Source organism: Onychostruthus taczanowskii, unplaced genomic scaffold, assembly GCF_017590055.1.
Source record: "Onychostruthus taczanowskii isolate IOZ18803 unplaced genomic scaffold, ASM1759005v1 scaffold88, whole genome shotgun sequence".
Lineage (NCBI taxonomy): Eukaryota > Metazoa > Chordata > Aves > Passeriformes > Passeridae > Onychostruthus > Onychostruthus taczanowskii.
Genome location: NW_024506773.1, coordinates 2,830,263 through 2,857,995, shown reverse-complemented (window position 1 = coordinate 2,857,995; position 27,733 = coordinate 2,830,263). Strand labels below are relative to the sequence as shown.

At 38.7% G+C, this 27,733-nt stretch overlaps 2 protein-coding genes across 5 annotated transcripts in view; one reads left to right on the top strand and one right to left on the bottom strand.

The window, feature by feature from the left end:
• Nucleotides 1-22,623, top strand: part of UBP1 (upstream binding protein 1) — a 35,200-nt gene extending 12,577 nt beyond the window's left edge. The window contains exons 3-16 of one of the 3 annotated variants that reach the window (XM_041425207.1): nt 2,980-3,056; nt 5,247-5,352; nt 5,952-6,058; nt 7,267-7,419; nt 7,561-7,671; nt 8,208-8,315; nt 14,720-14,823; nt 15,440-15,494; nt 15,676-15,766; nt 17,055-17,145; nt 17,794-17,900; nt 19,255-19,397; nt 19,979-20,030; nt 20,754-22,623. In XM_041425207.1, the coding sequence (XP_041281141.1) occupies nt 2,980-3,056; nt 5,247-5,352; nt 5,952-6,058; nt 7,267-7,419; nt 7,561-7,671; nt 8,208-8,315; nt 14,720-14,823; nt 15,440-15,494; nt 15,676-15,766; nt 17,055-17,145; nt 17,794-17,900; nt 19,255-19,397; nt 19,979-20,030; nt 20,754-20,791 (1,343 nt within the window). In that variant the 3' untranslated portion in view covers nt 20,792-22,623. Of the gene's footprint in view, nt 1-2,979; nt 3,057-5,246; nt 5,353-5,951; nt 6,059-7,266; nt 7,420-7,560; nt 7,672-8,207; nt 8,316-14,719; nt 14,824-15,439; nt 15,495-15,672; nt 15,767-17,054; nt 17,146-17,793; nt 17,901-19,254; nt 19,398-19,978; nt 20,031-20,753 lie in introns of all 3 variants that reach the window. The other 2 variants (XM_041425206.1, XM_041425208.1) reach the window with 2 other exon arrangements.
• A 183-nt stretch (nt 22,624-22,806) lies between these two features.
• Nucleotides 22,807-27,733, bottom strand: part of FBXL2 (F-box and leucine rich repeat protein 2) — a 50,796-nt gene continuing 45,869 nt past the window's right edge. For both annotated transcript variants that reach the window (XM_041425210.1, XM_041425211.1), the window contains 2 exons: nt 25,670-25,882; nt 22,807-24,727 (listed from right to left, as the gene is read on the bottom strand). In XM_041425210.1, coding sequence (XP_041281144.1) covers nt 24,620-24,727; nt 25,670-25,882 — 321 coding nt within the window. In that variant the 3' untranslated portion in view covers nt 22,807-24,619. The remainder of the gene's footprint in view (nt 24,728-25,669; nt 25,883-27,733) is intronic.

The following is a 27,733-nucleotide window of genomic DNA, read 5'->3' as shown; positions in this document are numbered from 1 at the left end:
GAGGGCCCAAGATAGCTGGTTCAAGGATTAGCTCCTCGAAACTCAAGTGCAGCAAATCCTAATGAACAGTAAGTGAGGCAAAAATGCAGGTGGCTTGCATGGGTAAGCAAGGGAACTCAAATACCAAAGATAGGCATACAGAATGTGGAAGTAGGGACAGGTAACCTGAGAGGAGTACAGAGATACTGTCCAAGCCTGTAGGAGTGCAGTCAGAAAAGCCAAAGCCCAGCTGGAACTGAATCTGGTGAAAAATGTAAAAAGCAAGATGGTCTTGTGTAAGTATGTAAATAGCAAGAGGAAAACAATTGAAGTGGACCCCCTGCTGAATAGGACATTTGCCATGATGACACAGGCCACTGGAAAGGCTGAAGTACTGAATGCCTTCTTGGACTCAGTCCTTTCTGGTATCACTGGTCTTTAGGAATCCAAGGCCTTAGAGATGAAGGGAAAGTCTGAAGCAAGGAATATGTACCCTTGGTGAAAGAAGAGCAGGTCAGGGAATACTTAACCAAACTGAACGTGCATAAATCCACAGGTCCGGATGGGATGCACCCATGAGTGCTGAGGGCAATGGCCTGTGTCACTGTGAGACCACCATTAGTAGTCTTTGAATGATCTTGGTGACTAGGAGAGGTGCTAAAGACTACATCAAAACTAATGTTGCTCTGATCTTCAAAAAGGAGGACCCAGCAAAGTACAGGCTTCCTGGGAAGGTGATGAAGCAGTGTTTCCTGGTAACCATTTCCTGGTACACCATACTGCTGCAGTACTCCTTGCTTGAAGAGCTCCACTCCTGCAGAGGAAACCAAAACACACTTCTGAGGATTGATAGTAAATGAAAAATCATAGAATTAAAGGACAGAATGGTTTGGGTTGGAAGAAACCATCAAGCTCATCTTATTCCAACCCCCTGCAATGGGCAGGGACACCTTCCACTACCCCAGGTTGCTTTATGTAGCCCAGGTACATAAAAGACAAGGTCATCAGGAGTAGGCAGCACAGATTTCCCAAGGGGGTATCATGCTTAACCTGCTTGATAAACTTCTGTGCTGAACTGGGTAGCTTGGTAGACAAGGAGAGGGTAGTAGGCCTTGTTTACAAGTGATTTCCTTCAGTAAGGCTTTTGCTGGTTTCTCCCATGTGATCTTTACCAAGAAGCTTATGAAGTATGGTCTCAATGAGCATCCTTTGAGATACTCAGAACCAGCCAGGCTTAGTGCTGGGCAATTGGCTGTAGGTGGCCTTGCCTTGAGCAGGGCAATTGCCGAAGATGACCTCCAGAAGTCCCTTCCAAACTTGAACATTCTGGGATTTTTGTGAATGAAGCTGCCACAAGTTCAATGTGAATTTAGTTCACACTGGATTCACTTACTGTCCATAGCCTGTGTCACCTTGTTCTTCTGGCTGTTCTCTAGGAAAGAACAGAGAAAGTAGTGTATATAGGTGTATATAGGGATGTGTATATAGTGTATAGGGATGACAAAAATCAGTGCTGTAGTGCTTTTTACACTTTCAGAGTGGCTATGTGTCTAAAACTCCAAAATGTATTTATTCCTTTGTCTTGAAAATTTCCAGAGCTGTTTTTACATTTTCAAGTCTCGTATTCTTTGATTTTTACCTTTACCAAATCTACTGTCTTAATACTATTTTGTACCTATGAAAGGCTAGCCATACGTCTTGAAGAAACAATCAGAATTTTTTTTTCTTCATCCACCTCCCTACCCCCCCCAAAAATGTTGAGAGAGCACAGAGAAATATTTGAGAAAGTTTATTAATATTGCCAGATCCAAGAAATGCTGACTTTAAATGTAGTTGAACTTAAGTGTTATAGCTGTGTGAGTAGAATAACACTGGTAACTGAACAAATCACTCTAACAGGAAAAGTTTCCTCCTTAGAAGTTAAATATAGGAGGAGGAATTATATATTATTTACTCAGCTGCACTAGGTGAACATATATTTCATATGGATTTATGTTATCAATGACTATATCAATGTTCACATGCTGCTTGGGTAAGGAAAGCCTGTACATGTGTAGAGTATATACATAAATATGCTTATTGTGTTTGAGGAACAAATAAAAACCCTGAAACGGTCCGTAGTTGGAAGTAACATCAGTCTGTGAAAAGTGAAAGGAAATGAAGAAGTTATCTGCTCATTCACAGGGTTATTGCCTTGTAGGGCATGTCAGAATGTCTTAAATGTGTTGTATGTGGGACCGTAAAGGTAGCCTGAAGGGCAGTGTAGGTGATGATTTTACTGCATTTCATCTTAGTGAAGATGTTGAAATTTATTTTGTCCCATATTTTAGTTAGGGAAATACGATGATGCAAATGAATATGTGCTGCTCACTCTGGAAGGAAAAAAAAATCTTTGTAATTAAATAAATTGCTACAAGCTTTGCTTTTGAAGCACAACAGTTTATCATATTCACTGGAAAGATAGGTTTGCTTATGCTGTTGATATAAACAGTAACTGTCTCTTTTAAAGGTCTATTTCTGAAATCATACAGAGCATGAAATCATACAAAGACAGCAGGTATATGGATAAAATTAAACATGGGAGAATAGTACTTACGTTTTGGAAAAAGTATGAAAACTCTACAAAAGTTTTTTTGGAAGACCAGTTAATGGTTCTCAGTATGTTGCCATTCAGCATTTTTTTAAAAAAAGAAAGGAATTCAGCCTTGAAATGTTTTGTTTTCAGAAAAAAAAAAATAAAGAAGCAAGTAGTTACACTTGACACAAAATTAAATAATTAAACTTTGAAAATGTCTCTGGTTTTAAGGGGAACAAAAATGTCACTTTGTTTTGTTAATTTGCATGGTGTGAAGTGCATGTTGCTATCTGGGTCTCTCAAACTCAAGTTTCAGGTACTGATGTTCTCGTGTCCTGTGAACCAAAAGTTAATCTAAATGCATTAAATACAAAATAACCTTGTGCTTTTGCTCTTTTAACCATGCAATTTTTTTTTCTTTAAAGGTCAGTCCTATGAGATCCGGATGCTAGATAATCGGAAAGCTGGAGACATACCAGAGATCAATGGAAAACTGGTGAAGGTGAATTTAAGTTCACTAGATAGTGTTGCTAACAAACCTGAGACTGTTATTCTATGGAATTTTTTTTTTCTACTGTCACTAGGTATTGGTCAGAATATGTGGACCAGTGATGTTTAGATGTTTACAAATAAAAACGTATGGATATAAGTACCCGATGCGCGCTTGTGTGCGCTGTAGACCTAAGTATTTATGCAAAGCTTAAGGTAGTTGTCAGTAGATTTTGTATCCGGTGTCCGTAGATTTTGTATCCAGTGTCTTCTGAGCCATCACATTATCCATTTCAAGTGATTAGGAGAGGTGAGAGGAAGGTAGAGGATCATTTAGATAAAAGTAGAGGTATTGTGATCGTGTTTCTTAAGTGTCACAGAAAACATGTGGAGCCAACCTGTGGGTTTTGCAGCAGTGGGTTATTGGAGATAGATTCATAGGAGAAAGGATCTCTAATTCTGCTGCTTGTTGAACAGTTTGTTCCACAGCTGAGCCCCTTTCCTCAGTTCCAGATTTGTCTCCTTGTGCTTCAGTGTTAGTAGAAGGTACTGTTGATAATATTTTATGAAGTATGAAAATGAGGCGAACTGAAAAAATTAACCAATTTGGAGTGCAAGTGATTAAAAGAATGATGGAGGGATTTGGATTTTTCTTCTAAGCACCTGATGATTATTGATTTTATTGAATTCTCAAAAAAAACCAAAAAACAACTTATTCAGGTATTAGGAAAGAAGGGAAAAACTTCAATTAAAGTCACTTTGAAAGTGGTGCTGATAAATGCACCAGAGCAGTGTGCCTGTGCGATGCTAAATCTTTACCTGCCAGCTTTGGGCTGTGTAATTGGTGAACTTTGGCTTGCTTATAGAATCCTAGGCCTTGTTCTTATTTGCCTGTGGGATGCTTGTTTAGAGATCATTTCAGCAAGAGTTAAGCACGAGCATAAAAGTGGGATTTGAGTTCTGTAATAAACTTTTTACATCCTGGCATGGTGACTTGCTGTAATAAGCATGTGAACTGTTTTGCCCCCTTAGGTGCTATTTCCTTGTAGCCTTGAGTGTCTCACTTATGTAATTGTCTAGCTCTGTGTGTGGGTGATGAGTCATTTGGTAGGTACAATAAGGCAAAGCAGTGTAAAAGTTTAGAAAAGTCAATTTTACCATAGCAAGGTATTGTAATGCTGCATCAATGAATTTTCCATTTTGCACAATTAAATATTGGAATCCTAGTATTTTACCAAATAAATAATTCCATGGAGGTGAAGGTGGCTACAGATATTTCCAAGATCCAAACATGCCAGTTTGAAGTGCAGAAGGAATGGTGTGTTTGTGTCTGTCTGTTTGTCCATGTACATGCACGCACATTTGCTTTCCATTATCTTTGAAATAAACCCAAAGAAGTGTAATCCTTCTTGAAGAGGCACTCCATTTAAAATTTCTTGGGTTTTGTGGACACTTTCAGCTTCTGTTAATACAAGGAAGACTGTAGAATAACGGAAAAAAAAATGCAAATCTGTCTACATTCTATTTGTTGGGTAACAGTGAATGTATACAGTATTTTTCCAACCTCTTTGTAACAAATTACTTGATATGTGCATTCATTTAGCAGTGCCAAAACTGCCCACAAAAATAGGTATTGTTAGAGAATTGCTTCTAACTGAACAAAATTAATCATGTTGTAGTTGTTCTGGATGAATATTTCATCTAGAGTAGTTGAGAAAGTTTGGAACTTTTTAATTCTATTAAGTAAAATCATAGAGTTTTTGTAAATATCTTATAAGTACTAGGAAGGGAATTTTCTATTTTATTTCTTAAAATATGCTGTACAAGTTCACAGAGTTCCCAGTGAAAGAATGATCAAGTAATATTCACCACTTTTCTTACTAAATGAAATCTTTGGTGTTTGCTTTCTAAAATAATTTGGTGTTGCCTACACAGTGTTGCTCAGTTCACTGTATGTAATTCATAGTGACCTTTTGAGTATCCAACCAGATGTAATTCTCCCTTGCATTTTTACCACATTTTCAAGTATCTGCTGCTGCTCAGTTCTATTTCTGTGTTCTGGAATATTTTGGGATACTGATGCTTGCCAAATTTTTGCTGTAAATAATGTATTTGTTAGCACTGGGGCTATTTTGGGATAGTTTAGTACTTTTATCTGTAGTGACTCTGTGGCTCATCACAGACTTGTTTTCTTCTTTGTTAGAGCATTATAAGAGTTGTGTTCCATGACAGAAGGTTGCAGTACACAGAGCACCAGCAGCTAGAGGGCTGGAAGTGGAACCGCCCTGGGGACAGACTGCTCGACTTAGGTATAATTGTTACTGTTTGTTGCCACTGTATGGAATTCAATTTCCACATTTAAATGGATCACATTCACATTGATGCTGAGGCTTATGAAAAAGGACAGACCAGATTTCTGGATGCTGCTTTGTCATAGTGTGTGTTTTGAATATAAACATTCTTACCACTTCTACGTTCTTTTTGAATTTCAAGTGCTGTAAAAGTAAGATAGCGTCTCTGCAGCCATACACATTTAATATTCTTTCTGATTTTGATTGCTAAGTGTTGCAGTGATTAGGAGAACACAGACCGAAGTAACTTCCTCTGTTAGATTGTGAAAACAGTGCCAATATGGTTTTTGTACTTTGTGTAGCTTGATCATTTTTGGTGCATAACCTCAGGGGTGGCAGCAGGGAAGGAGAATGAAAAAGTGCCCAAAACCTTGAGCACTTTGCATGTTGAATCTACTAAGATTCTTTGTATCAGTCCTAAGAAACTGGTCAAGCCACCAAAGCCCACATTTTTCCATCCTACCTTGTGTATGGTGCTGTTAACCTTGTATTACAATTTATTTATAGTGTTTACTCGCTGTATACTTTTCTGAAATATATGCTGCTTATTTTAATAGATATTCCAATGTCTGTTGGAGTCATTGATATCAAGACAAATCCAAGCCAACTCAACGCAGTTGAATTTTTATGGGATCCAACAAAATGTACATCTGCTTTTATTCAGGTTTGAAACTTTATTTGACTGGATGTCTGTGTTTGGTGCCTTTCAGGTCACAAACAGCAGTATACTTGTATTACAAAGCTTCTTGGTTTAGTATTTGTGGGATGGCCATTACATACCATCTTGGTGAAAAAACATGGGTTCATAGGTCTGTTAGAGTCCCTAGTAAGGTTTTTCTATTTAATTTGGGTTTATAGAAAAATTTAAAAAAAAAAAAAAGCTTTCAAACAACTCTTTGAAGAAAGCTGTCATAGTTAAAATATTTAGTTGTGTGAAGTATAAGAATTAACTTACATTCCTCTCAGTAACTTACTACTGCTTTCAGCAGAAGCTTAGCTTAAGGATTCAAAATTAAAAGTATTGTCCTACAAGAAAAGGGTTTTAAATTAGGCACTCAAAAAATGTTTCTTACTATGTCAGTAGGATTCCTTGTAGGAATGCTATTATTTGTGTATTTGATATTCAGGGCAAATGAGCGTGCTTTCTTTGGAAATTATTTAGATTAAATGTTTGTATTCACATTGCTTACTTTTGTCTCAGACCTGATTTCATTGTAAAAAAGTATGGCTGTAAAGTTTCAGGTAGCAACGTTTCTTCCTCTGGCTGTCAAAATAGGTTAAATTCTATATTGTCAGTAAATTAACTGCGAGGTAGATAAAGATACTTTTTTTAGTAAGAGTTACATAATTGTTAAAATGTAGTCTTCTTGAAGATCTGTGAGATAAGTTAGGGAATAGTTTTGTTTATACATTTCCTTAGAAAAAATGGTAACAGACTGAAAATGGAACTGATATTATGCCACTATAGGTGGGTTGTTCTACAGCTCACTTAAAATTCCATAAGGAAGCAAAATAAATTGGGAGCACTGTCCAGTGAGATTATTCCTAATTCCTTCTATTGCACTGATTTGCTCCCTAGATACCCTTAAGGGGTCTTTATAGCTTATAAACACAGTGTTCACTCTGATCTAGCAGCTGAAGCAATTGCACACTGATTAAAAGGTCTCTGGACTTTAAAAGGAGTTGGGTATATTTGAAAATACTCCGAGGTGAGGGTGCATGAGATGAAAAACTCTTCCAGTCAGTGACCTTTTATAGCTTTGCTATATTTTTTACAAGAAACTGTTCATGTGATGTAGGTAACATATAATAAAGTTCATGCCTGAAATGCTTCTGAGGGTCCTTTTTCTTTGGTCATTGTTTTTTTTTCAGGTACATTGTATCAGCACTGAATTTACGCCTCGTAAACACGGAGGAGAGAAAGGAGTTCCTTTTAGGATTCAGGTTGACACTTTTAAACAGACAGAAAATGGAGAATATACAGATCATCTGCATTCAGCCAGTTGTCAAATCAAAGTTTTTAAGGTAACATTAGAAAACAGATCCTTAAGTCTCTGAGTTTTCATAAAGTTGTTACTGCTTGTAATGGTTAATGTCTGAGATCAGATTTCAGTTATAAAACCTTTTCCCACTTGTGTTTATGTTCACATAACTGTTCATTTTTAGCCCAAAGGAGCAGACAGAAAACAGAAAACAGACAGAGAAAAGATGGAAAAGCGAACTGCACATGAAAAAGAGAAGTATCAGCCTTCATATGACACCACAGTTCTTACAGAGGTAACAATAAAATTGCATTTGCTGACTGAGGAGAATATACATAGATGCAGCACATTACTGAGCTGCAGGCTTGGAAGGGTTGGGGAATAATTATTTCTGCATAGAGAGAAAATTTTTATTTGACAAACTTGTCCAGCAAGCAGCAATGTTCAATTTTAAGGTTTTGTTTAGTAAACTTGGATTTAGATACTCAATAGATGCTGTATGAAAACACACTTTAGATTAAACACTGTTTGACTGACTGTACTGAACCCTTGAGCAAGACTTGATACAGATTTCAAAATCTTGCAGCTGAAAAGTAAAAAAACCAAAACAATGAGGGGGGACTCTTAAAGTTTATTTGCCAAATTTGAGCTTCAAAGTCTGTTTTTCAGAGATTACTGAATTGAAGGCCAGAGCCTCATTAGGTTTTTGATTTAAACATCAGTGAGTTCTATGCAGTTTTCTAAATATTTCAGAAGTTTTTTAAAGGCTTTTAGATCTTTCCTCACTGTATAATGAAAAGAAATTGATCCACATCTTTGGTGTTTGTCCAGATGAGGCTTGAGCCTATAATTGAAGATGCAGTTGAACATGAGCAGAAAAAGTCCAGCAAGCGGACTTTGCCAGCAGACTACGGTGATTCTCTGGCAAAGCGAGGCAGTGTAAGGGACTTCTGCTTACCTTTTGATTATGCAAGATACCTTGTGCAGTGTTAGATATAGGAGAAACTTCCATTTTGTAAAGTAAAAATACTTTGATTGCTGTGTCTTAACTTAATTCACTTCTTTGTATCTCAATTACTCCATGTTTGTTTTCAGTAAAGGAATCCTTCCTAAATCTAACACTTAAACTGTTGCAGAGGGACTGTGTAACTTGAGTCAAGAGCTTTCAGTTTATATGACTTGAAATGAAGTAGCATTTTGCTTTGCTATACATGTGTAATTAGTGGAAGTAAGAACAGTTAAATTTAGTGGTTTGTTCCTATTTGTACTTATATTCATTAGAAGTTTTCATGTACATCAGTATTTTTAAAAAGCCATGTTGTGTTACAGATAGTTGTTATTGATTATTTCTTCAGCCATCTACATACTGTGCTCCAAGCAGGTTTAATGCAGTTTAGAAGAGTCAGCTCATCTTCATGATCTGTGTTATGTTATCCTATCTGTGCACCTCAGAGGGAATCTGACATATTCTATGCCCCCCCTGACACATATCCTGTGCAGTCATCCTGCCAAGGGTTAGCATTTTTGATTTCTTAAATGTTGTTCCTTAAGGAGGAATAATTCCGCATCTTTCATTCGGCAAGTTAATAAGGTGACTGTGGAAGGCCATTCTTTGACTGTTCTTTGAACACAATACTGTGCTGAAGCTCTTTACCAATAGTGCTTAAGCATGATTTGGTTGGTATTTATGATCTGTGAAAGTGATGTGTAAAGTTTTATATTTCAGTTATAAAATACTTCAGTATATGCTTCTTGTTGTTTGTAACCCATGTAACTGGGTGGGAAGGAACAAGCAGTATTAGTCAGATGGGTTCTTTGGAGGATATTTGGATTTTTTGTTTTGTGCACCCAAAACTATTGTATGCATTGAGCTGTCTGAATTTACCTTCTAATGTTCTTGGCTGTTGGGTTTTTTTTGGTTTTTGTTTTTTCTTTTGAAGTGCACCTTTATGATTCTTTAGCAGTGCATTCTTTTACTTGTTCCAGCTGGCCCTGGGGGAGAGCCGGAGAAAACAGACTTTTATCACTTTTGCTTATAAAGCGTCTTCTGAAGCTTGTCCTTGGATGGATTTCTGCGTTTTTCTCGTGCTGTTACAAATATTTCATTGAATGATTGTTGCATATAGGAAGATTAACAGAGAAAGGTATTTTTAAACAGATAAGACAAAAATCCGTTGTCCAGAGTAGGACAAACTGTAGGTAAATCCTAACTGGAAGTTGTCTAACCTTTCCTTTACAATCTCTTGGAATACTAAGCTTCTATGAATTACCTTCTACATTTCCTTAATTGTTGTGAAGAAGAGCTTAGATAGAACAGTACTGGACTTCTGATGTCTTACCCAAAGTACACCAAGGATAATGGCCCACAGGCTATTTTGAATAGGAGCTATGTACAGCTTTTCAGTTCTCTTAATCATGTAGCTCACTATTCCTGTTTCTCATTTGCCTGTAATAAAATGCTGCCTTGAGATGATTTGGTCAGTTTGTTGAGACCATTTTGAATTTTATCCACACTGGATGAAATCTTTTCAGCATCGCTAATTTTGTATTGTTTGCAGATTTCAACACATGCTAGTTCCATCATTACAATGTTTTCTATCATTAGCAAAATTATTAGAAATCACCAAGCCCATAAAAAATACCAAGAAACAGTATTTTTTCTGTATTTATAGAAAAGCCTTGGTTATTTCTATGCATTCAGTACTGGTTTTAGAAGGTGAATGTAAAACAAGGTAAAACTTGTTTGCTTGATGTAGAAAAGGAGTATCTGATCTATATCTTGAAGGCCAATTCATTGACCTTTTTCTTTTGTCACCAGACATGCTTATTTTTGTGGGCCCTGTAAATATGGACAGGAATGATAAATGTTTCTACTTAAAGCAGTTCTGTCCTTGCAAATCTGTCTTCCTAAACGTGGCCATCAGAAGTTTTGGCTGTTTCCAGACTTCCTCAGACGTGCAGATCAAGTGTCCTAAATTGTGTGGTACTGTTGTCACAGAGGTGCTGAGACACAAAAAGTGAAGACCTGTTTCCCTATGTTTAAGTATGAGATGGACACTGTTTCACATGTTATGTGAAACATAGTATATATGTCCATATATAGTATATATGCTGACTTAGTCAGTGCTGCTTACTAGTTGCCCAGAATTTTGACAGTAATGTTGATCCTGTCTATAATTCTCTTTGATTTTAATCTAAGTGTGAATTCTTATCTTCCTGCTACATCTAACCTAACCTTTCATTATTTGCTTTTTGCATCTCATTTTGTATGTTGGCTTTTTTTTATTTTACCCCTCCAAGATTCTACTGTTCTATTTGTTAGATATTACAATTTTTTTGCTGCTTTTTTTTTCCCTCCTATGTGATTATTTCCAGCACAGTCACAATTGGATTTGGACAGATACTGTGCTTCCTTCAGAAAACATTGAATCTAATATGTTTTCTTTCCAATTTAATTCTTATAACTTTCTAACATAATGTAAGGAATTTAGTGGAGCTTCCATTCTGAGTGGTTGTTCTGCTCTTCTGTCCTTTCAAAGAACCAGAGGGTTTTTTTCTAACTACCATCACCCATCTTTTCCTTATCACTTATTTTCATAAGAATGCCATCTAGATAAGCTTTTCCATTACATCTCTGAATTCAGTGGATGTATCAAACTTCAGTGCATTCACTGCAGTTCTGCAGTGTTTGTCTCAGTGTTGTCCAAACAGACAGGACACAGTTGAACTGCTCATTACACTCTTCACACTATGGAGCATTAACTTATTCAGTAGGTATAAAAGACTGCAAATTTAACCTTGCCTTCTGCACCTCAGAGTGGGTGTTTACATACATGTTACCTTCAATCAGGGGCCACTTTATGAAAGAGGCACTTTGTTTTCCTCTCTCTTTGTACAAAAATGTTAGTTCTTATCTAATGAGAAAGGGGTAAAAAAAACCCCACTGTTTTCTTTCTCCTGCTTTGAATTTGTAAAAGCAGGAAGATTTGTGTTTTAGTAGTTGGGCCTTTGCACTTCTTTCTGTCTGCAGTATTTTGGTTGATTTTTATAAAAATACTGTGTTTTATATGTCACAAGCTTGAATATATAAAATACAAATTGATTAAACTTGGTCAAATGGTCATTTTTTGCAGATAGAGTTGATTACAGAGCACATGGAAGTTAAAAGACTTCCAGGTATAGACCTTGAAATAAACTGGAGTATTAAATTGTAGACATGAAAGATTGCTCCGTACCATGTATAAGAAAATTGATGCTTTATTCTCTAAGGGGTGCTATGTGTTCAAGTATAAGTCTAAATTGGAGAACAAATTAGACTTCCTGTATTTTGGTTTTGAATTTTGTTTTCATGTTTATTTGGTCTTTGAATATAGTCTAGAGTTCTTTGTTAAGGTTCAGCTTTACTCTCTTGTAAGGCATGAATTTGGGCAGATTCCAGTATATTGGAGGTAGGAAGGGATATTACATTAAACCACGGCTTAGAATAACTTGAGATTTTGCAATTCCTCTGCAGTTAAGAATGTTCTGAGTTTAAATCCTAAATGATTGATAAGTCATACTTAGAAAGATCTCTTACATTTCTTTTTAACTCAGTAAAAGTTCATTCATGGCCTTTACAGAAGGCTGTTAAACATCTGAAACCAAAATAGTTTTTCCCTGAATTAATCCCCATTTGGAAATAAGACATAGTTTCTGGAGTATAGTAGTATCAGTAGTATAGTATGAGTGTGCTAGTAATGGAGGGCATTTAGTCTTGAGACCTCAAAAACATGATCTTGGTAAATTCATCAGTATATATTGATTGCTTATTACAGGTAAAGACACAAAGCCAGCCTTCTTTCTGCTCTGTGATGGCGGGGTTGAATGCTTCCTTGTGACAGGGTGATATTTTCTCCTAGGTTTGTGTTACTGGTCAGGGACTTCTGTATTAGTATCATTAACTTCCTGAATGTCCTTTGGTTAACTCAGTTTTGGCTTAGGAATGTAAGAAATATCCTGATGGATCAGTCCACAAGGATGAAGTCGTGTTCTGTCCCTGACAGTGACAATAGCAGGTGCTTTTTCAGGGAAGCAGGGCTGCTTTCTGTGATCCATTCCCCTTGTAGCCCTCACCCCCTCAATCCAGAATCATTGTGCTGCATGTTAGAAAAGAAAACACATCCTTGCTTAGCCTTTGTAGTGTTAATGGATTTGGTCTGCCAGGCATTTGCTTAATCCGGTTTGTGAAGTGCATGAGAGTGATTCCAAAAGCATAATCAGTTCAGGTTGATTGCTAGAAGACTTTCTTGTTCCTTGAACCTTTCAGAATTAAGTATCTCAGTGCTCAAATGCTCATTTTTCCCTCCCCAACCTGTAAGACAGAAACAAGGAGAACAGAGGCAATAGATGTGTTGCAGTAGTATTACACTTATTATTTATTGTTTCTTTTTAACCAGACTGTTGAGTCTCAGTGGATAGTTAGTGGTGCTTTTGCTGGAACAGGAGACAAGGCAGGAAACCATGTTTATGGGAGAAGAAAGGCTACTTGCTTTGGGTTGGTTTTTTTTTTTTTTTTTCTGAATACTTTAAATGTTTTCTGAATACTTCAAATGTGCTTCTTCCTGGATTTAAACCCAGAGCTTTGTTGTGATGAACTTCAGCTGGGTTTGAAGGACAGAAACACCAGCTGCAGTATCTACCTTGAAAATGGCTCAAAAGGTGTTCTCTGGCACCAGTGCATTCTCTGCCCCTGAATTTAAATATGTGGTGGCTAGAATCTTGTATTGGAATGGTTGCCAAGGATGTGGAACTTGCATCTGTGTGTCCACATAAACATCTTGGATTAAAATTTAGGAGGAGAATGTGACAAAATTAAAGAATTTTAATTGCACTTTCAGACTATTTCAGAACAAAGTTAATGTTACTATGTTGAGCTTTTATTTTAAAATTACAGCCTTGGATCACATATTTAGGGAATGAAGGCTACTTGTAACTACCTGATGTAACATCTTTAAGGTTAATATTAAATCAGCCTGAGAAGAGAGACAACAGGTGGGAATGAATGTACATATTTGGAGGAGGACTGTGTCACCCTACGAGGTTATAGAGGAGCATGCTCTGTCTGGGGACACTGTTTGTAGCCCAATGGGTGGCTTTGACCATGTAATCAGACTATGGACTCTGTGGTGAATAAAAATGCTAAATCTCAGACAGATAAAGCAAGTTCCTCATTTTTAAGCTATTTGCATGCAAGACAAATTTATTTTAATTCCATGTGCCATCCTGGGGAACTTGCCATCTGATGCTGAGAAGTGAAGACTGGGGTCCAGCACAGAAATGTTGTTAAATCTCTTACAGAAGGTGGCAGCTGGTATTGCCCTTATTTACTGTTTCCCCCAGATAAAGGAAGGATTTTTCAACACAAAATTGTTGAAACAAGTTTCTATTGGTATTAAGTCATAGTTGTTCCCCTCCACCCTGTTCTACAAGGCTGTGATATAAATCTGGAAATTTCTTACATGGTATTTAGCTGGTACATGATAAGTATATCAGAAATCTTTGTTGTCTGAACAGGCATGGTCTTAGCTTACCTGATCATGGGCTGCTTGCTTGTTTTAGTCATGTCTTTGAACATATCAAAACTTGTTTGGTTTTTGTTTTTCTTTAAAATACTAGATTTTTAGTACTGTTTGAAGCACTAAAAGGTAGCCTTGTTTCAAAAAGCTTTGTCACAAAGATTTTAAAAAATACCCAAAAAAACCTGACAAAATTAGACAGATGGCTTATCATATACTCGTGATGACTTAATCTTGTTTAAAAAATTCCAGTTTACCAAGCAGTTCAGAAAAATCAGTCCATGTAAGTAAGCATAATTTTAGTCCTGCAGTAAATGATTAAAAATTTTGAATTCACAAAATTTCCACTGAAAATTCTGTTTGTATTTAATTGTTCTCAGGGCAGAGACATGAAATTAATCCCCAAGGTGCAGTCTAGCTTCATAACTTAATATTATGGTACACATTTTGTTGTGGGGCAGTTTAAACAGCCCTTGCATCCATACAAGACTTTTTTTCCAGCAGGTGGCTGTGGGGGTTGGTTTGTTTTGGTTTAAATTGAATAATCTATACATTTTTTTAAAGAGAAGACAGTATAAATAGAAGCCTTCATAAAAGAACAAGATAAAACAGAGCTGATTTTTACCTGGAATATCTGCATGTAATGTGTGGGATAGAGGGAGTCTTTATTTGGAAGTGCAAATCAGAATAGTCTGTGGATAAACCCCTGGCTTTAAATGAGAGAAGTGTGCAATCAGAATAAAAAAGGTTTTGTCAAGAGAAACTTAAGTTTTAATTCTTTATCTTCAGTGCTCACCATGGCCGGATACTCCTACAACATTTGTGAACAACAGTCCTACTCCTGCTCCAACTTTCACCTCTGCTCAGCATAACACCTACAGTGTCCCAGACAGGTAGGTTTCTCTTCTGTATCCCCATTAAAGGCAGCATTTTAATCAGGCTTATTCAGAACATGTTCTGACTAAATTCAACTGTGTTCTGTTTGCACTGGGGAATTGGGAGATTCTTTTGACCTATATATTCATTTTAGAGTATGACATTTGTATACATTTTTTTAAACAATTTCTTGTCCTTTGTCGTATAGCCAATACTTTACCTTTTCACTGTCGTAATTTAGTCCTTGTCTATGGAAACTATTTTTAGCTTTCTTCAGTAAGAACAGTCTTCATTTCCATCATACACAGTTAGTAATTTGCAAGAAAAAGGCCCAACAAATATCTTCAAAAACTGTACAACAAAAATTGCATTGGTGAAAGCATTTTGTTTTCAGGTGTTAATTAAACTACTGTAACCAAACCTGCAGTTCATCCAAAAGTTATTGGCAGTGGTGTGGTCTGATCCATATACTGTGGAATGGTCTTCCTCTTAAGTTTAACAAGTTGCAATCCTTTAATTCTTTTAACTGTGATATTTATTGTTTTGGAAATTTCAAATTAATTTTCAACAAGGGTTAAATATTTTGATTTACAGAATTTTAGTAATACTTGGTTTTATTTTTTTAATCTGTAGCAATTCTTCCTCCCCAAATCATCAAGGAGATGGAACCTCTCAAGGGTCAGGAGATGTGAGTGTTTGCTTTCTGGTACTGATCATAAGTGTATTTGTGTAACTGTGTCAGAATATTTGATTTACACTTGATGTTATAAGAAAGTGTTGAACTGAGGGAGATCTTTTTTAATTGCTTGGGTTTTGTTTGGGTTTTTTAGTATCCAAATTATTGTATCCAATCTTTTTTCTTACAGCAGCTTCATCCTTCAGCCACAATCCAGGAAACTCAGCAATGGTTGCTCAAGAACAGGTTCTCTGCCTACACAAGGCTTTTTTCAAATTTCTCAGGTATCTGTAGTTTACTTTTTTCTTTCTTTGTGTTACTGAGCAGGCTTTTTGTGGGAAAAGAGTTCTCTAAGAATATTATGGTGTACATAATTATGCATATTTATTTACTAGTTTGCTAGTTAAAGAGCAGTGCAGTTCCCACTGTATGTCTGAAGACAAGACATGGCAGTAGATGAACTGTGTGGGGCTGTGTTTTGCTTCCTCAGTATTCCTTGGAATTGTGCAAAGAGTGGTATGACACAGTACTCACTACATGTAAATTCATTTTTCTTTGGTGACACTTGATGGGGACGGTGTTGTGAATGATGCCAGCTCTGCCTCTTGGCTTAGCTCGTGCTTCTGTCAGAATTTTTTTTTACCAGGCTTTTTCTCTGGGAAGGTTTATGCTTCTGCTGCTTGTTAGTTTTTGACCTGTGCTTCTTGTATGAGTGTTGCTGAGCTTTCTCTATAAACTGTAGTACCAAATTTCTAACAAAGACTCTTGGAAAACTTTTCTTCTTTTTCATTATTATCTTTTTAAAAGTCAAATACTAGCTGCCTGTTTGTTTTTTTTTTTGAAGCAAGAGGTGTAGCATACCTGAATTTTATTATGCTACCTCAGGTCTGGGTTTTTTTTACTATAGTATATAAGGGCTTTGATCAGTTATTTTTGCTGGCTTTTATTTGTGCATTCCTGGATAGCCTGTGGAGTATTTTCATGCATAAAGACTATTTTTTTTCCTGTTTTGCCACTCATCTATTACAGTGACTGATATTTCAGAGTGTTGTTTTCTTCTCTGATACTCATGCTGCTTCTCAAAAAATCTGTCCTCCCATTTTTTGCTTCAGCAGCACCTTCTATACTCGAGTGCATTGTTGTAACTTAAGTGCACTGAGGAAGTGATGGATGGGTAGTTGAATGTCTGGGGTAATTCACTGCGTGACAAAACATGGAATATTTTTGCTCTGTATTTTGATTATGTACTAAATACAGTGCCCTGGGGTGCCAGCAAAAATCAGTGTTTCTCTAGAACAGTCCTCTCTCTCCACAGAAATTCTGTGCCTTGCAGACTCGTATTGTTTCAAAGCTGTAAACAGCATAAACTGTAACTCACCACCTTTGGAAAACAGGTTTGATTTATTTGGCACTCCCTAGAGCCTGGTCTGAAGTTTACTTATTCCTGTGTCCCAAATTCTGTTTTTGTCATGGTGACGTTTGGCACTCTTGGTTTAAATGAACATACCATTTATTTTAGAAAGAATTTATGTGCTGCAGTAGTCTTCATTAAATCCTCATGTGTTTGTCCAGGTGCTGATTTATTAAAGCTGACAAGAGAAGATCTGGTACAAATCTGTGGTCCAGCCGATGGAATTCGGCTGTATAATGCACTGAAATCCAGGTGATGTGCTGACTGTGAGGCTGAGTGGGTTTAGATGGGGCATTCTGGAACTGGGAGATTTGGGAAGTTAGTGTCAGGATGGGCCTTGGTGCCTGTGTGATGTGCCTCAGGAGTTGGCAGCAATGTGTTTAAAACTCTCCTCCTGTGCACACCTCCAGGGTATGCCCAGGTGGGCTGTAAGGCTGCACCAATGCAGTTGGGCCCTGCCAGTCTCTTGGACATGGATGAATTTATTGCCAAGGCTCAAAACTGGTCATCTGGGGAGCTAAGAACAACCGCTGAGGCCTTTTGAGGTTACAGGTGTTGAGTGCTAACACAGGCAGTATCCCAGGATATGTCTAATTCTGTCTGAAATGGGTGTTCAGTACTATAGGCCCTCCTGGAAGAATTGCTGTTGTTACTCAGTAGTCCTGCTACAGGGGTCCAACAAGCAGCATCCATAGGAGCTCTGAATGGGTTGAAATTTTGTTTAAATTCAGCAGCATCTGAGAGCACTTACTTAAGTAGAGATTTAATTTTTTTGGACTTGGTGATAAAAGCCATATCAAGTGTGCTGTTATCATAACAAACCTACAGTTGTGGCATATCAGCCTCTGTATTTGCAGGGCACGCTGCTTTTGTGTGACGCATGGTTTCCTTGCCTTGCAGGTCCGTGAGGCCCCGTTTAACAATCTACGTGTGCCAGGAGCCCTTACGGAGCATCCAACTGGAACGGCAGGACGCGGGCAGCGGAGACAGCAACGGTGCAATATACGGTACGGCAGGCGGGGCTCGCCGCGCACGGCTGGGGCTCACGGCAGTGAAACTGGATAGGTGGGGAAGGGAAGGGAAAACAACGGGGAAGGGGCTGAGTTGCTGCTCCTGGTGTACAAAATATCCCTGGGATGTTGTATCACAGCAGAATTGCTGCTTTAGCAGCACAGAGCAAACAGAACCTGAAACCTCTCAAGGTTAAAGCATTGAGCGTTTTCAGTCCGTTGATAAAACTGACTCTAATTACATGGTCATGAATGAAGGCGCTCTGGAATCAGCTGTGCGTGTTGTTACAGACAAGGCATCAGCCATATAAATGTAGGTGCGTGTGAAAGCTTCATGCAAATAAAACAATTCTTTCCCATTTTCTGTTAGATTTTGCTGTCATTTTCTGTGCAACTGAACTAAAAATGTACAGCCTGGACAAGGAAAAACAGCCAAGTAGTGAATGCACTCTTGATTTTAGTATTATTTCCCTGACAACTGTTGGTTCAACACAGATGGAAACGTAACTGTTTATTCGTAAATCCATGTCACTCTTACAATTAAAAGAATGAAGCTATTTAAAATTATTCTTTACCTGCTCTTGGCTTTGAGAGAACTCTCTCCCCAGCAAAAATCTGCACAGGCTATTTCAATAGTGCTTGTGGATTTTCCTTGCAAGAATTGAGGTGGAGGAGGATTTGTAAATAAAATACTGCTGCTTGTCAAGCACATGTTTTCTCTCAAGATGTCTTCAGCCAGAAGAACGTGCAAATTTAGAGCAGCCAAGGGTTTCTTGCACTGATATCGAACTGTAAATACAGCTTCAAACTTAAACAGCTGCTTTGTCTTACTGTTCTCTTTGCTGTATTCCATTCAGCTCTGAGGTCATCTGTAGAAAGTTAATTCAGACAGTTGCAAAAGGCTTTATTTACCAAAAACCCAAAATCTACATCTGTATTTAAAGCAGCAGCATAGGCATGTAAGTGGGATGTAGGTATTACCTGATTCTTTTGCCACTGCCCAAAATGGCTGTCAAAACCATCTTTAGGTGACTCAAAAGATCCATTTTTAAGACTGTTTGACATGATTGTGCTTTTTTGTGCAGGATACAGGAAAAAATGTGGAAGATGCCTTCAGTCTCAGAGCAAATAGAAGCCTCCCCCATTAGGGTTGTGTTTATGACTTTTCCCTGAAAGAAAAGTTAGGGCAGTTCATGCTTTTAATGAGAAGAGGCAGAGAGTAATCTTAAAGTTTTAGGTTTAAAAATTTTTGAAAGTATAAAATAAACAAATAAACAAATTCAAATATTTTTTATATAACTATTGTTATCCATTAGTACCATGCTTATGTGAATGATTTTTTTTCTTGTAGTTTATCATGCAATCTACTTAGAGGAGATGGCAGCCTCAGAAGTCACACGCAAGCTTGCTTTGGCATTTAATATTCCTTTGCATCAGATCAACCAAGTTTACAGACAGGGTCCCACAGGCATCCACATTCTTGTTAGTGATCAGGTAATTGAATTTTTTTTTTTGTTTTTGGCATTTAATTTATGACTGGGAGTGGAGGGTTTTCTTATGCTTGCTCATTTATTACTGTTTTTCTGTTTGATAATGCAATCCTAGTGTTTGCTGGCATTTAGAGTATTTTTTCCTTTACAATAAAATGAACAGAAGGATTCTTTAAATGTGACTTTTCCTCTGCCTGACTAAACTGAAACTACAAGAAGACAGAGGCAGCTGGTTTATATAGTTCTGAGAAGCTGCAGCAGTTATTTAGTGCATATTTATTTTGAGCACACCCAAAGGCAGAGAGCATTTAAACACTGTTGAACTCTGCTTGTTCAAGTGTCTGCTCCACAAAGTTCCAAAACCATGGCCAGCAGTAATGGGCTCCCAGCTGGTTATCACAAGAGTAAAGAGCAGTATTTTAATAGTAATGGATTTTAATTTGGTATATGCCTGTCACTTGCTGAACAAAACCAAAAGGACATGATTGCTCACAAAAGGCTGTGTTTAATATCGGGATTGTTGAGAGTTGTTTTTGTTTTGTGTTTTGGTCATACTCGGAAGGCTTTAAAACTTTTTTTTTTTAGATGGTTCAAAACTTTCAAGATGAGAGTTGTTTCTTATTCACCACAATAAAAGGTATGTTGTCTTTTCTGACAGTCTAAAACTTAATCATTTATTCCAGCAAGGAGCCTTCTTTAAAAGTTATATGTTTTGCATATGCAGTGGCAGAAGATACTCAGAATTCTTCCTCTCCTAGCCAGATTTCAGCCTCTGTAGCATTTCAGGCTCTTCTCTGAGCTTTCAGTTCAGAACCAGTGCAGGATTTGGTAACAAATCTTATGTAAAATTCAGTCAGCCATCACTGGATAGGGATGCTGCTAATAATTGTTGAAAATGGTGAAGTTTCAAAATAGGTTAAAAAAAAATCAAAAATCCTGGCAGTAGTACCTCTGAAGTTCAGAAACTGAATCTTAACTGAGTCCTGAGAGTCAGCAGAACTGAGCATAACATTCTGTTATTCCTCTGCTAGTCAACAGTCAACTACATTCAATAGGCTGTTGTTGAATCCCACTATTCCATAGAACTCCAATTTATTTCTGGTACAAATGGCTCTATCAGTGGACAAGTCTGACTCTGTGCAAACTTTACCTACAGAAACTGTCCCTCTTTGAAGATCCAGTTACAAATAATTAATCATAACATTTTTGTTTAGCACAAGTAGGAAACCTCTTAAGTTTTTGTTGTAGATGAATTTATTTTCAAAACCAAGTCCATACTAGGGTGTTTTAGTGCATTGGCTTGCATTTCTGTCATTCTGTTCAGGAAAGACAAACAGACATTTCCTTTGGGTTTTTTCAGCTGAAAATGGAGAAGGCTTCCATATAATTCTGAAGTGACATCACAGACTTGCTAGACTGATACTCCAACGCAGAATGAAGTCCTGCCTAAAGACTGAAGATCATCCAAAACCTTAGGATCTAACTTCACTGTATAAGATGTTTCATATTGAAAACACAAAATGACCTTTCTAATGAGCTGTTTGATAGGTGAACTTTCTTATCACTGCCATAGCTAAGTGTCCTCATGAGAGGTATAATGCCATGACAGCTTCTGTACAGGCATGGAAGACAATGTAAGCAAAGGTGCTTGCCCTTCACTGAAATAAGGCAAACTATGGCCAGTAGATACAGTTTATAGAAGCAAAGCAGCGCTGCTTTTCTATTACCTGTATCCAGTTGGAGATGAATGTAAACTTATTTTGGGGCATTTACCTTTCTGTGCCAGTTTGTCTATTACGTGCTTGTACCTTACGCTGGTTTTATTTTTTGATGTTAGCAGAGCACATGCTAATCTGTGTGGAGATGAGTTGTTAAGGTGATAGTGATCAGGTTGTTTTTGAGAGTAAAGCTGTCAAAACAGCTTCCCGTGTAAATTATGTATAAGAGTGTATGTAAGAAGTGTAAATGCCAGAACAGGGCTTTTAAGAAGCCCTAGACAGATGCAATATATGCATGCAGCAAACTGCATTATCAGTAGTACCTTATTGGAGGGATTAATATAAATCCTATGGGGTACCAAGTAATTGTGTTTTGCTTTAATGAATTTAATGGAAAAGAATTGCCTATGCATCCTTTATGTTTAGTTTCCTAGGTTCTCTGCAGAGCACTGCTGCAGTTTAACTCTTTGCTTGTAAAATTGTGGGTTTAAAAATACTGGCAGTGAGAAGTGGGGTTTTCAGTGGAATTATGCAGATGAGGGAACATGACCCACTGGCACCACAGGGCTGTCATAGCTTTCAGCAGCATCAAATAAATTGCTTGAGAAACACTAAATACACACCCTGTAAGTTTCCTTCCCAGCAGGTGAATGCCCTGCTGGAGCTCCTATTCTGGACGATTCTCTTCTTACCTTTTCAGTTGACCTTCCTGCACCCTCCATCCATCCATACTGTACACCTGTTACAGTGCCTCTTCCATATGACCAAATAGTTACTTTTCTCTGAAACAGGCAATGTGCTTTCTTGGCATTTTGGATGTGTCTTTAAAGTCATGGCACAGCATTTCCTAGGCTAACATTAAGTTTCAATTGGTCAGGTACTTAGAGGGGAGTATTTCCAGAGGTATTAAGCAACAGAGGTGTTATTCTGTGCCTTTGGAAAGTTCCAACTTGATCTCTGGCTTAAAAGCTTGGGAATAGTTTGCTTTTTTTGCTGCAGTGTTCCATGTAAACTAATACTACAGCATGTAAAAAAGCAAGTTTGACTTTTTCATTTCCCCTTCCATAGCTGGCTCAAGTGCTTAGCAGAAGAGCTTCTGAAAGCTGTAGCATTTTGAAAATTTAAATTCATCAAACCTAGAATTTTTTTCCTATTTTTGGTTGGGTTTTTTTTTTCTGCACTGAAAGTAAAATTGTATGTACTTAAACATTTCTGCCTATAAGTTGTTCATCTTTGGGTATTGTTTGGTCCTAGTATTTTCCTGAACTGACAATTGTGTCTTTTTAGCTCACACCATAATTCAAATCCAAATGTTTTATAAAAGTGGAAAAATCCTTGATTGGAAAGTATCCAAATATCTAATTTTAAAGAATATTGAAAGTTGTACAGTAGTTTGTCCAGCTCACTTGAAATTGGAAGTAAATTATGGCACCAGCAAATGGCTTTTGTTTTTTAATAAGATGTACACATTTCAATTTAAGTATAATAAATGTTTTTCAATAATTTTGTAAATGTGCTTTTCTTTTTGTTTACTTCTTTTTTTTCTCCACACCCACATTCGAGACAGTCCATTGTTAAGGTTTAGATTAATTGCCAGACCTGCCCTAGCAAGAATCGTAGGTCAAGGTAAGGAGGGGAAGTAAACCAGCCCTGCAGTATATCCTGCACACAGTGCATTCACACGGATCTTCTGCTTCTAGTAGAAATCTTGCTTAGATTTGAAATAATTCCAACAAATTCAAGTTTGACATCAGCTGATTGTTTATTTAAGTGTCCTATATCTGAGTAGGTTCCATTTGTTTTTGTACATCTTCAATGCAATAGACTTACAAGGTTCATTATGGTCTTAGAAAAAAAAAATGAGCCAACAAAAGGCAACACACATTGACATTGGTACCAATGGCTGCCCTGGTACAGCTGAGAATAAAATCTGGTTGAAACTCTCATTAGACCAGCAGTGTCTGAATGGAACTCTTAAGTACGATTGTAACAGGCACTCCACTACTGTGCAAAAGAAGCCCAGATTGGCTTACTTGGTACTAGTAAAGAAATCTATGTACTGTAATCTAAGGTGTGATTTAACCCCAAAGCTGAGGTCTTAATTTACTGTCCCCATCCTCTGTGAGTCCACACAACCCAGCCATTGCTGGCCACAGAAGTTCATGTTCACACTCACTCCTTTTTAGAATTTGTTTAAAATTTGCAGGGGGGAAATGGCAGTACTGTCCAGTAGTAGCTTTTCCAACTGCTTTTTAATTTTCAGTAAACACAGGCCCTGAACTCTTAAAACACACACACACACAGTCAAACTTACACATAAAAAGCTTTCTGAATTGTCAAGTAGTTTCTCTCAGATAATTAAATTGCTTAATATAAAAAGTTTATCTAATTGTCTAGCACTGAAAAACTAAGGATGTAAGCATGGCCTTAAGAGTTAATACATAGATTTTTATCATCATTATTATTCAGAAGGTGACAGCTTCTTAACCAAATGTGAAGAGTTTGGCTTTCTACCTTTGAAAACCACAGGTTTGGTATGATTCAACTCCTGCCTACAGACTGATGAGCCCATATGCTTGTCCCTAAAATGGGTGGGCAAAACTGAATTCCTTGCTCCATCCTGTCTTCTGTAGCTGCACCTGTTTTCCTTTCATCTGTAGAAAAGCACATGTGCTACACCCCTTCCTCCTGCAAGCGCTGCATCCTTTCCTTCTACCCCGCGGCGGTGCCAGGGGACGCGGGGATGGCGTCAGCACAAGCACCATGGATGGCCGTGGCAGCAGCTACAGTAGAGTGCACGGGCTCTGCCACAGTGGATTTCTCACCCCTACTCAAGGCCGATGGCATCGGGCAGAACGGGCGTCAGCAATGGGCAAGCTTTGTACCAGCAGAGTTCAACTGAACCAAGTCCAAAAACTTGGGAAGTATTTCTAGTTCTATGGGTATCTGGAGGTACTACCTTACCTTTTGACATTAAATATGAAGCTGAATTACGAAAAAGAACAAGCTGCTGTTTTACTGTAAGAGCTTATGAGTGCTTTGCATTTTTTGGTCAACATCTGCTAAAGCTGAATTGTCTTTAAAACCTGATACTTGATCTGTGGTGTTATTACAGAACAGCAGGCTCAGTTCCTTGCCGTGGCAGCCTCGAGCCCCACGTTACAGCGGAACCTCACACCGAGTAGTGCTGACAAATGCAAATTAACTTCCAAGTTTTGTGAACTTCCACCAAGTAGCTGCTACGCTGCAATGCCCACATGTCTTTGACACGGTACCGCAGTTCTCATGCCAACAGAAGGAAGGAGTTACTAATACAAACCAAAGCATCACCAACTTAATCCACAGCTGCACATTACGTTAAGATTTTTACCTGGGAAAAAAAAAAGCTTTTCTTGTCACAAAACTGGATGACCGAACACCACCATTAGGACTTGTCAGGAAACCGACTCCTTCCACTGACTTGCTGTCCCATTCTTCAACAACATTTGCTGTGTGGCTGCCCTCACTGTCAGAGGATAATACAGCATCTGCAGAGGCGCTGTCCGCTCCCTCCGACCGACGGAGGGGGAGTTACTGGAGCAAAGTAAGCATGAACTTTCACGTGAGGTAGGTGAGCCTGTGGGTGAAAAGGCTGCATTATAATGGGAGAGAAAATAGAATTGAAAAGAGAAGCAGCACACCTCAACTGTTGTGCCAGCAAGTGCTATCTTATTAAAGCTAGCTATGAAGAAAGCATCTACACAGTGGATACAAGCGAAGCTGACCCATCCAGCAAGGCACACCAGTGTCTGGGCACTCAGCTTGCACAGGGCTCCCTCTGGTTCCCCAACAAAGCACTGATGAGCCCAGACAGCTCTGCATCAGGAGAGCCACGTGCTTCACTGCAGGGGCGAGAGGGGTGGACTCTGGCTACTGAGGGACAGCTTCTCTGAACCTTGTCTCCCATATTTCTGCTGCTGTTCTCATCCTGGAAAGGAGGATGACATAAAGTTGTGCTTCCACTTTCAATTTGAGTCTCTATCAGGGATTGATCTTTCCAGTTGCAAAAGTGTTTGGATGCAAATTTGGGATACAAAGCTGCAGACAAGTTTAACTTCAAGGCTAAAACGCTGCCTCCACAATGCAGGTGGCCCCTGACATAATGGGCGAGATACTCAGGGAAAAGGTTTGGGGCTGGATTCCAGCGCCTGAGGGCCCTACAGCCCATCAACTGAAATACCCATGCAGATGTTTTACTATTGGCTCTGTGTATTAACATATATTCAGGATTTAGCATGCCACTACACCATCCTAAAGACAGAGGACTCTACTTGAAAAAATACAGAAGGCAGAAGATCGAGCTCATCATTCTAACAGCAAAATGTCACGAGTTAGAACTGACAATTACTGATGTTTATAGAGGGAAGTTACACACATGGGGACCTAACAGAAGGACAGTCAGATGGTTTATCCAGCCTTCCATGCCTGGGACACCTGCAGGACTCCTACAATCTCTACAATCTACAAGCAGTACCAACAGCTCTGGCTTTTCTATGGGAACAAGCCAGGAAACACATACTCTGATCCGTTTGATTCCAGCTCGTGTGACTTGCTGACAGTCATACAGCTCAATTCTCTCCAGGTTGTGGCAGTTCTCCAGGTGTTCCAGAGTCACATCCGTGATGAGGAGACAGTTATCGAGCTCCAGCACCTGCAGCCTCTCGTGCCCACACGTGCTGTTGCTCAGATGAAGAATCCCATCATCCGTGATCAGTTCACAGTGAGATAAGCTCTAAAACAGAAAGGCAAACAATTAACAACATCCCTCAGCCATAAGTTATTCGAGCCTCTGGACATCAGAAGTCCTCTTCAACCTCCTTTGCTCCAGTGGTTAAATAGCTACAAATAATGCACAGCTGAAACCCATAAGAGTAAAAAAAGAAACTGCTTTACTTAACAAAATGGCTGTACTTGATTTTAACTTTGCTTCAAAACAAGCTGAGTCCCAAAACACATCACTGGCAAAACTCCTCAGGCCCCTTTGCTCTCTATGAATGTGGGAATTCTTTTCCAATTGTCCCACACAGTGCAAACAGCACTGTGCCAGAAACAGCTTTAAAGGATGATTGAGAACATGGGGGAATAGATGAGTATCTACTCAGGGGCTACTGTTGCACAGCTGCAACATGTATGTTCTCATACATACACCAGGACCAAGCCTGTGCACGTCCACACAGATGGAGAACAATCACAATAAACTGATTTGCCAAATAATGATTTCAAAGAAAAGCAAGCCATGAACATTTGGCACCTCAGGCTGTACAGACAAGGAGCAATAAACATCTTGTACAGCTGCAGGAGCAGTCTTTTCTGCAACAGTCAGCACAATAAACCAAAAAAATCTGCTCCTCTTCAGCATATTTTTTTACTCCCTTGAGTTTGAAGAACACGGAAAATGATGTTGCATCTCGGGCAGTGGCACCACATAAAGCACTCTCCTCATTTCTTTAGGGAATTCATGACTTTCGGAGAAGCACGGATGATGACAACAACAGGAAACAGACATTCCTCAGAGGCGGCGTAAAAAAACCACTCTTTGTCGCCACTGAAATGAATGCTCTCAAGTCTTCCCCAGTGAAATGTGCAGGATCTGTGAACTCTTCTCCTCTTGCCCTGGGCTCTGAGCTAGTGCCTTGCTTTATGCTCAGCCCTGTGTTTTGCCTGTACTTGTATCTAAGTCTAACAGTGCCTAGTTCTGAAGTAGCATTTCCTTGCCCCAAGTAGGTTTTTTCAGACAGCAACTGATGAAGAAACACTTGCAGCGGTCCAAAAGCACTTTTAAACTCAGAGCAAGCAAATAGCAGTGCTTAAAAAGGATCTCCTGCCAATCCCCCAACTCTAACATGTAACTTTTCCCCTCTCTGGGTACAACACATCTTTTCATTCCAGCCTGACAGGGCAACCTGGGGATTTCCAATTTTCTTCACCTCAGCTACAGTCGTGAGCATTTCCTTCCTGCTACCAGACACACGGGGTCCATCCTACTCTGTGAAACAATTTGCCCTCAACTTTTTTTGCTTTTGCTCTACAGAACGAACAGGGAACCCAAGAAAGGTTGGGAGACAGGTCTGCATCTCCCCTGGAGTCTGATGGGAGCCACCTCAGCAGCTTCCCTTCAGCTCCAGCTTGTCCAATTTTACATTCCAAGTGTGAGCACCTAGCAGGGATTCCAAATAACACCACGAGGGCAAACCATCTCCAAAAGACAGCAGAAATGAAGCTCTTGCCCCTACCCAAGTGTTTTAACTCCTGACACCCATTCAGGCAGTCTCTTAAGTCTTCAAACACATCAGCTCTCTCTTTTATCTCCCTTCTCTGTGTTCGTGCTCTGAGCACTTGGTTTGGCTCAGAGCCTGGGGACAATCAGCAGCTGCAGGGTTAACCAACGTTCATAACAGACCTGCTGTTCCAAGGAAGGACAGGAGGTTGTGTGAAACTGTTGGCTAATTAGGAGTGTTCCATCCCAGGAAGTAAGCAGCTTATAAAATCAGCTTTCCTGGGACACGGTATCTGGTACTGCAAGGACAATACAGAATGTACAGCTGAGTTTGTAGAACTTTGTAGAACAAATATGCCAAATTAT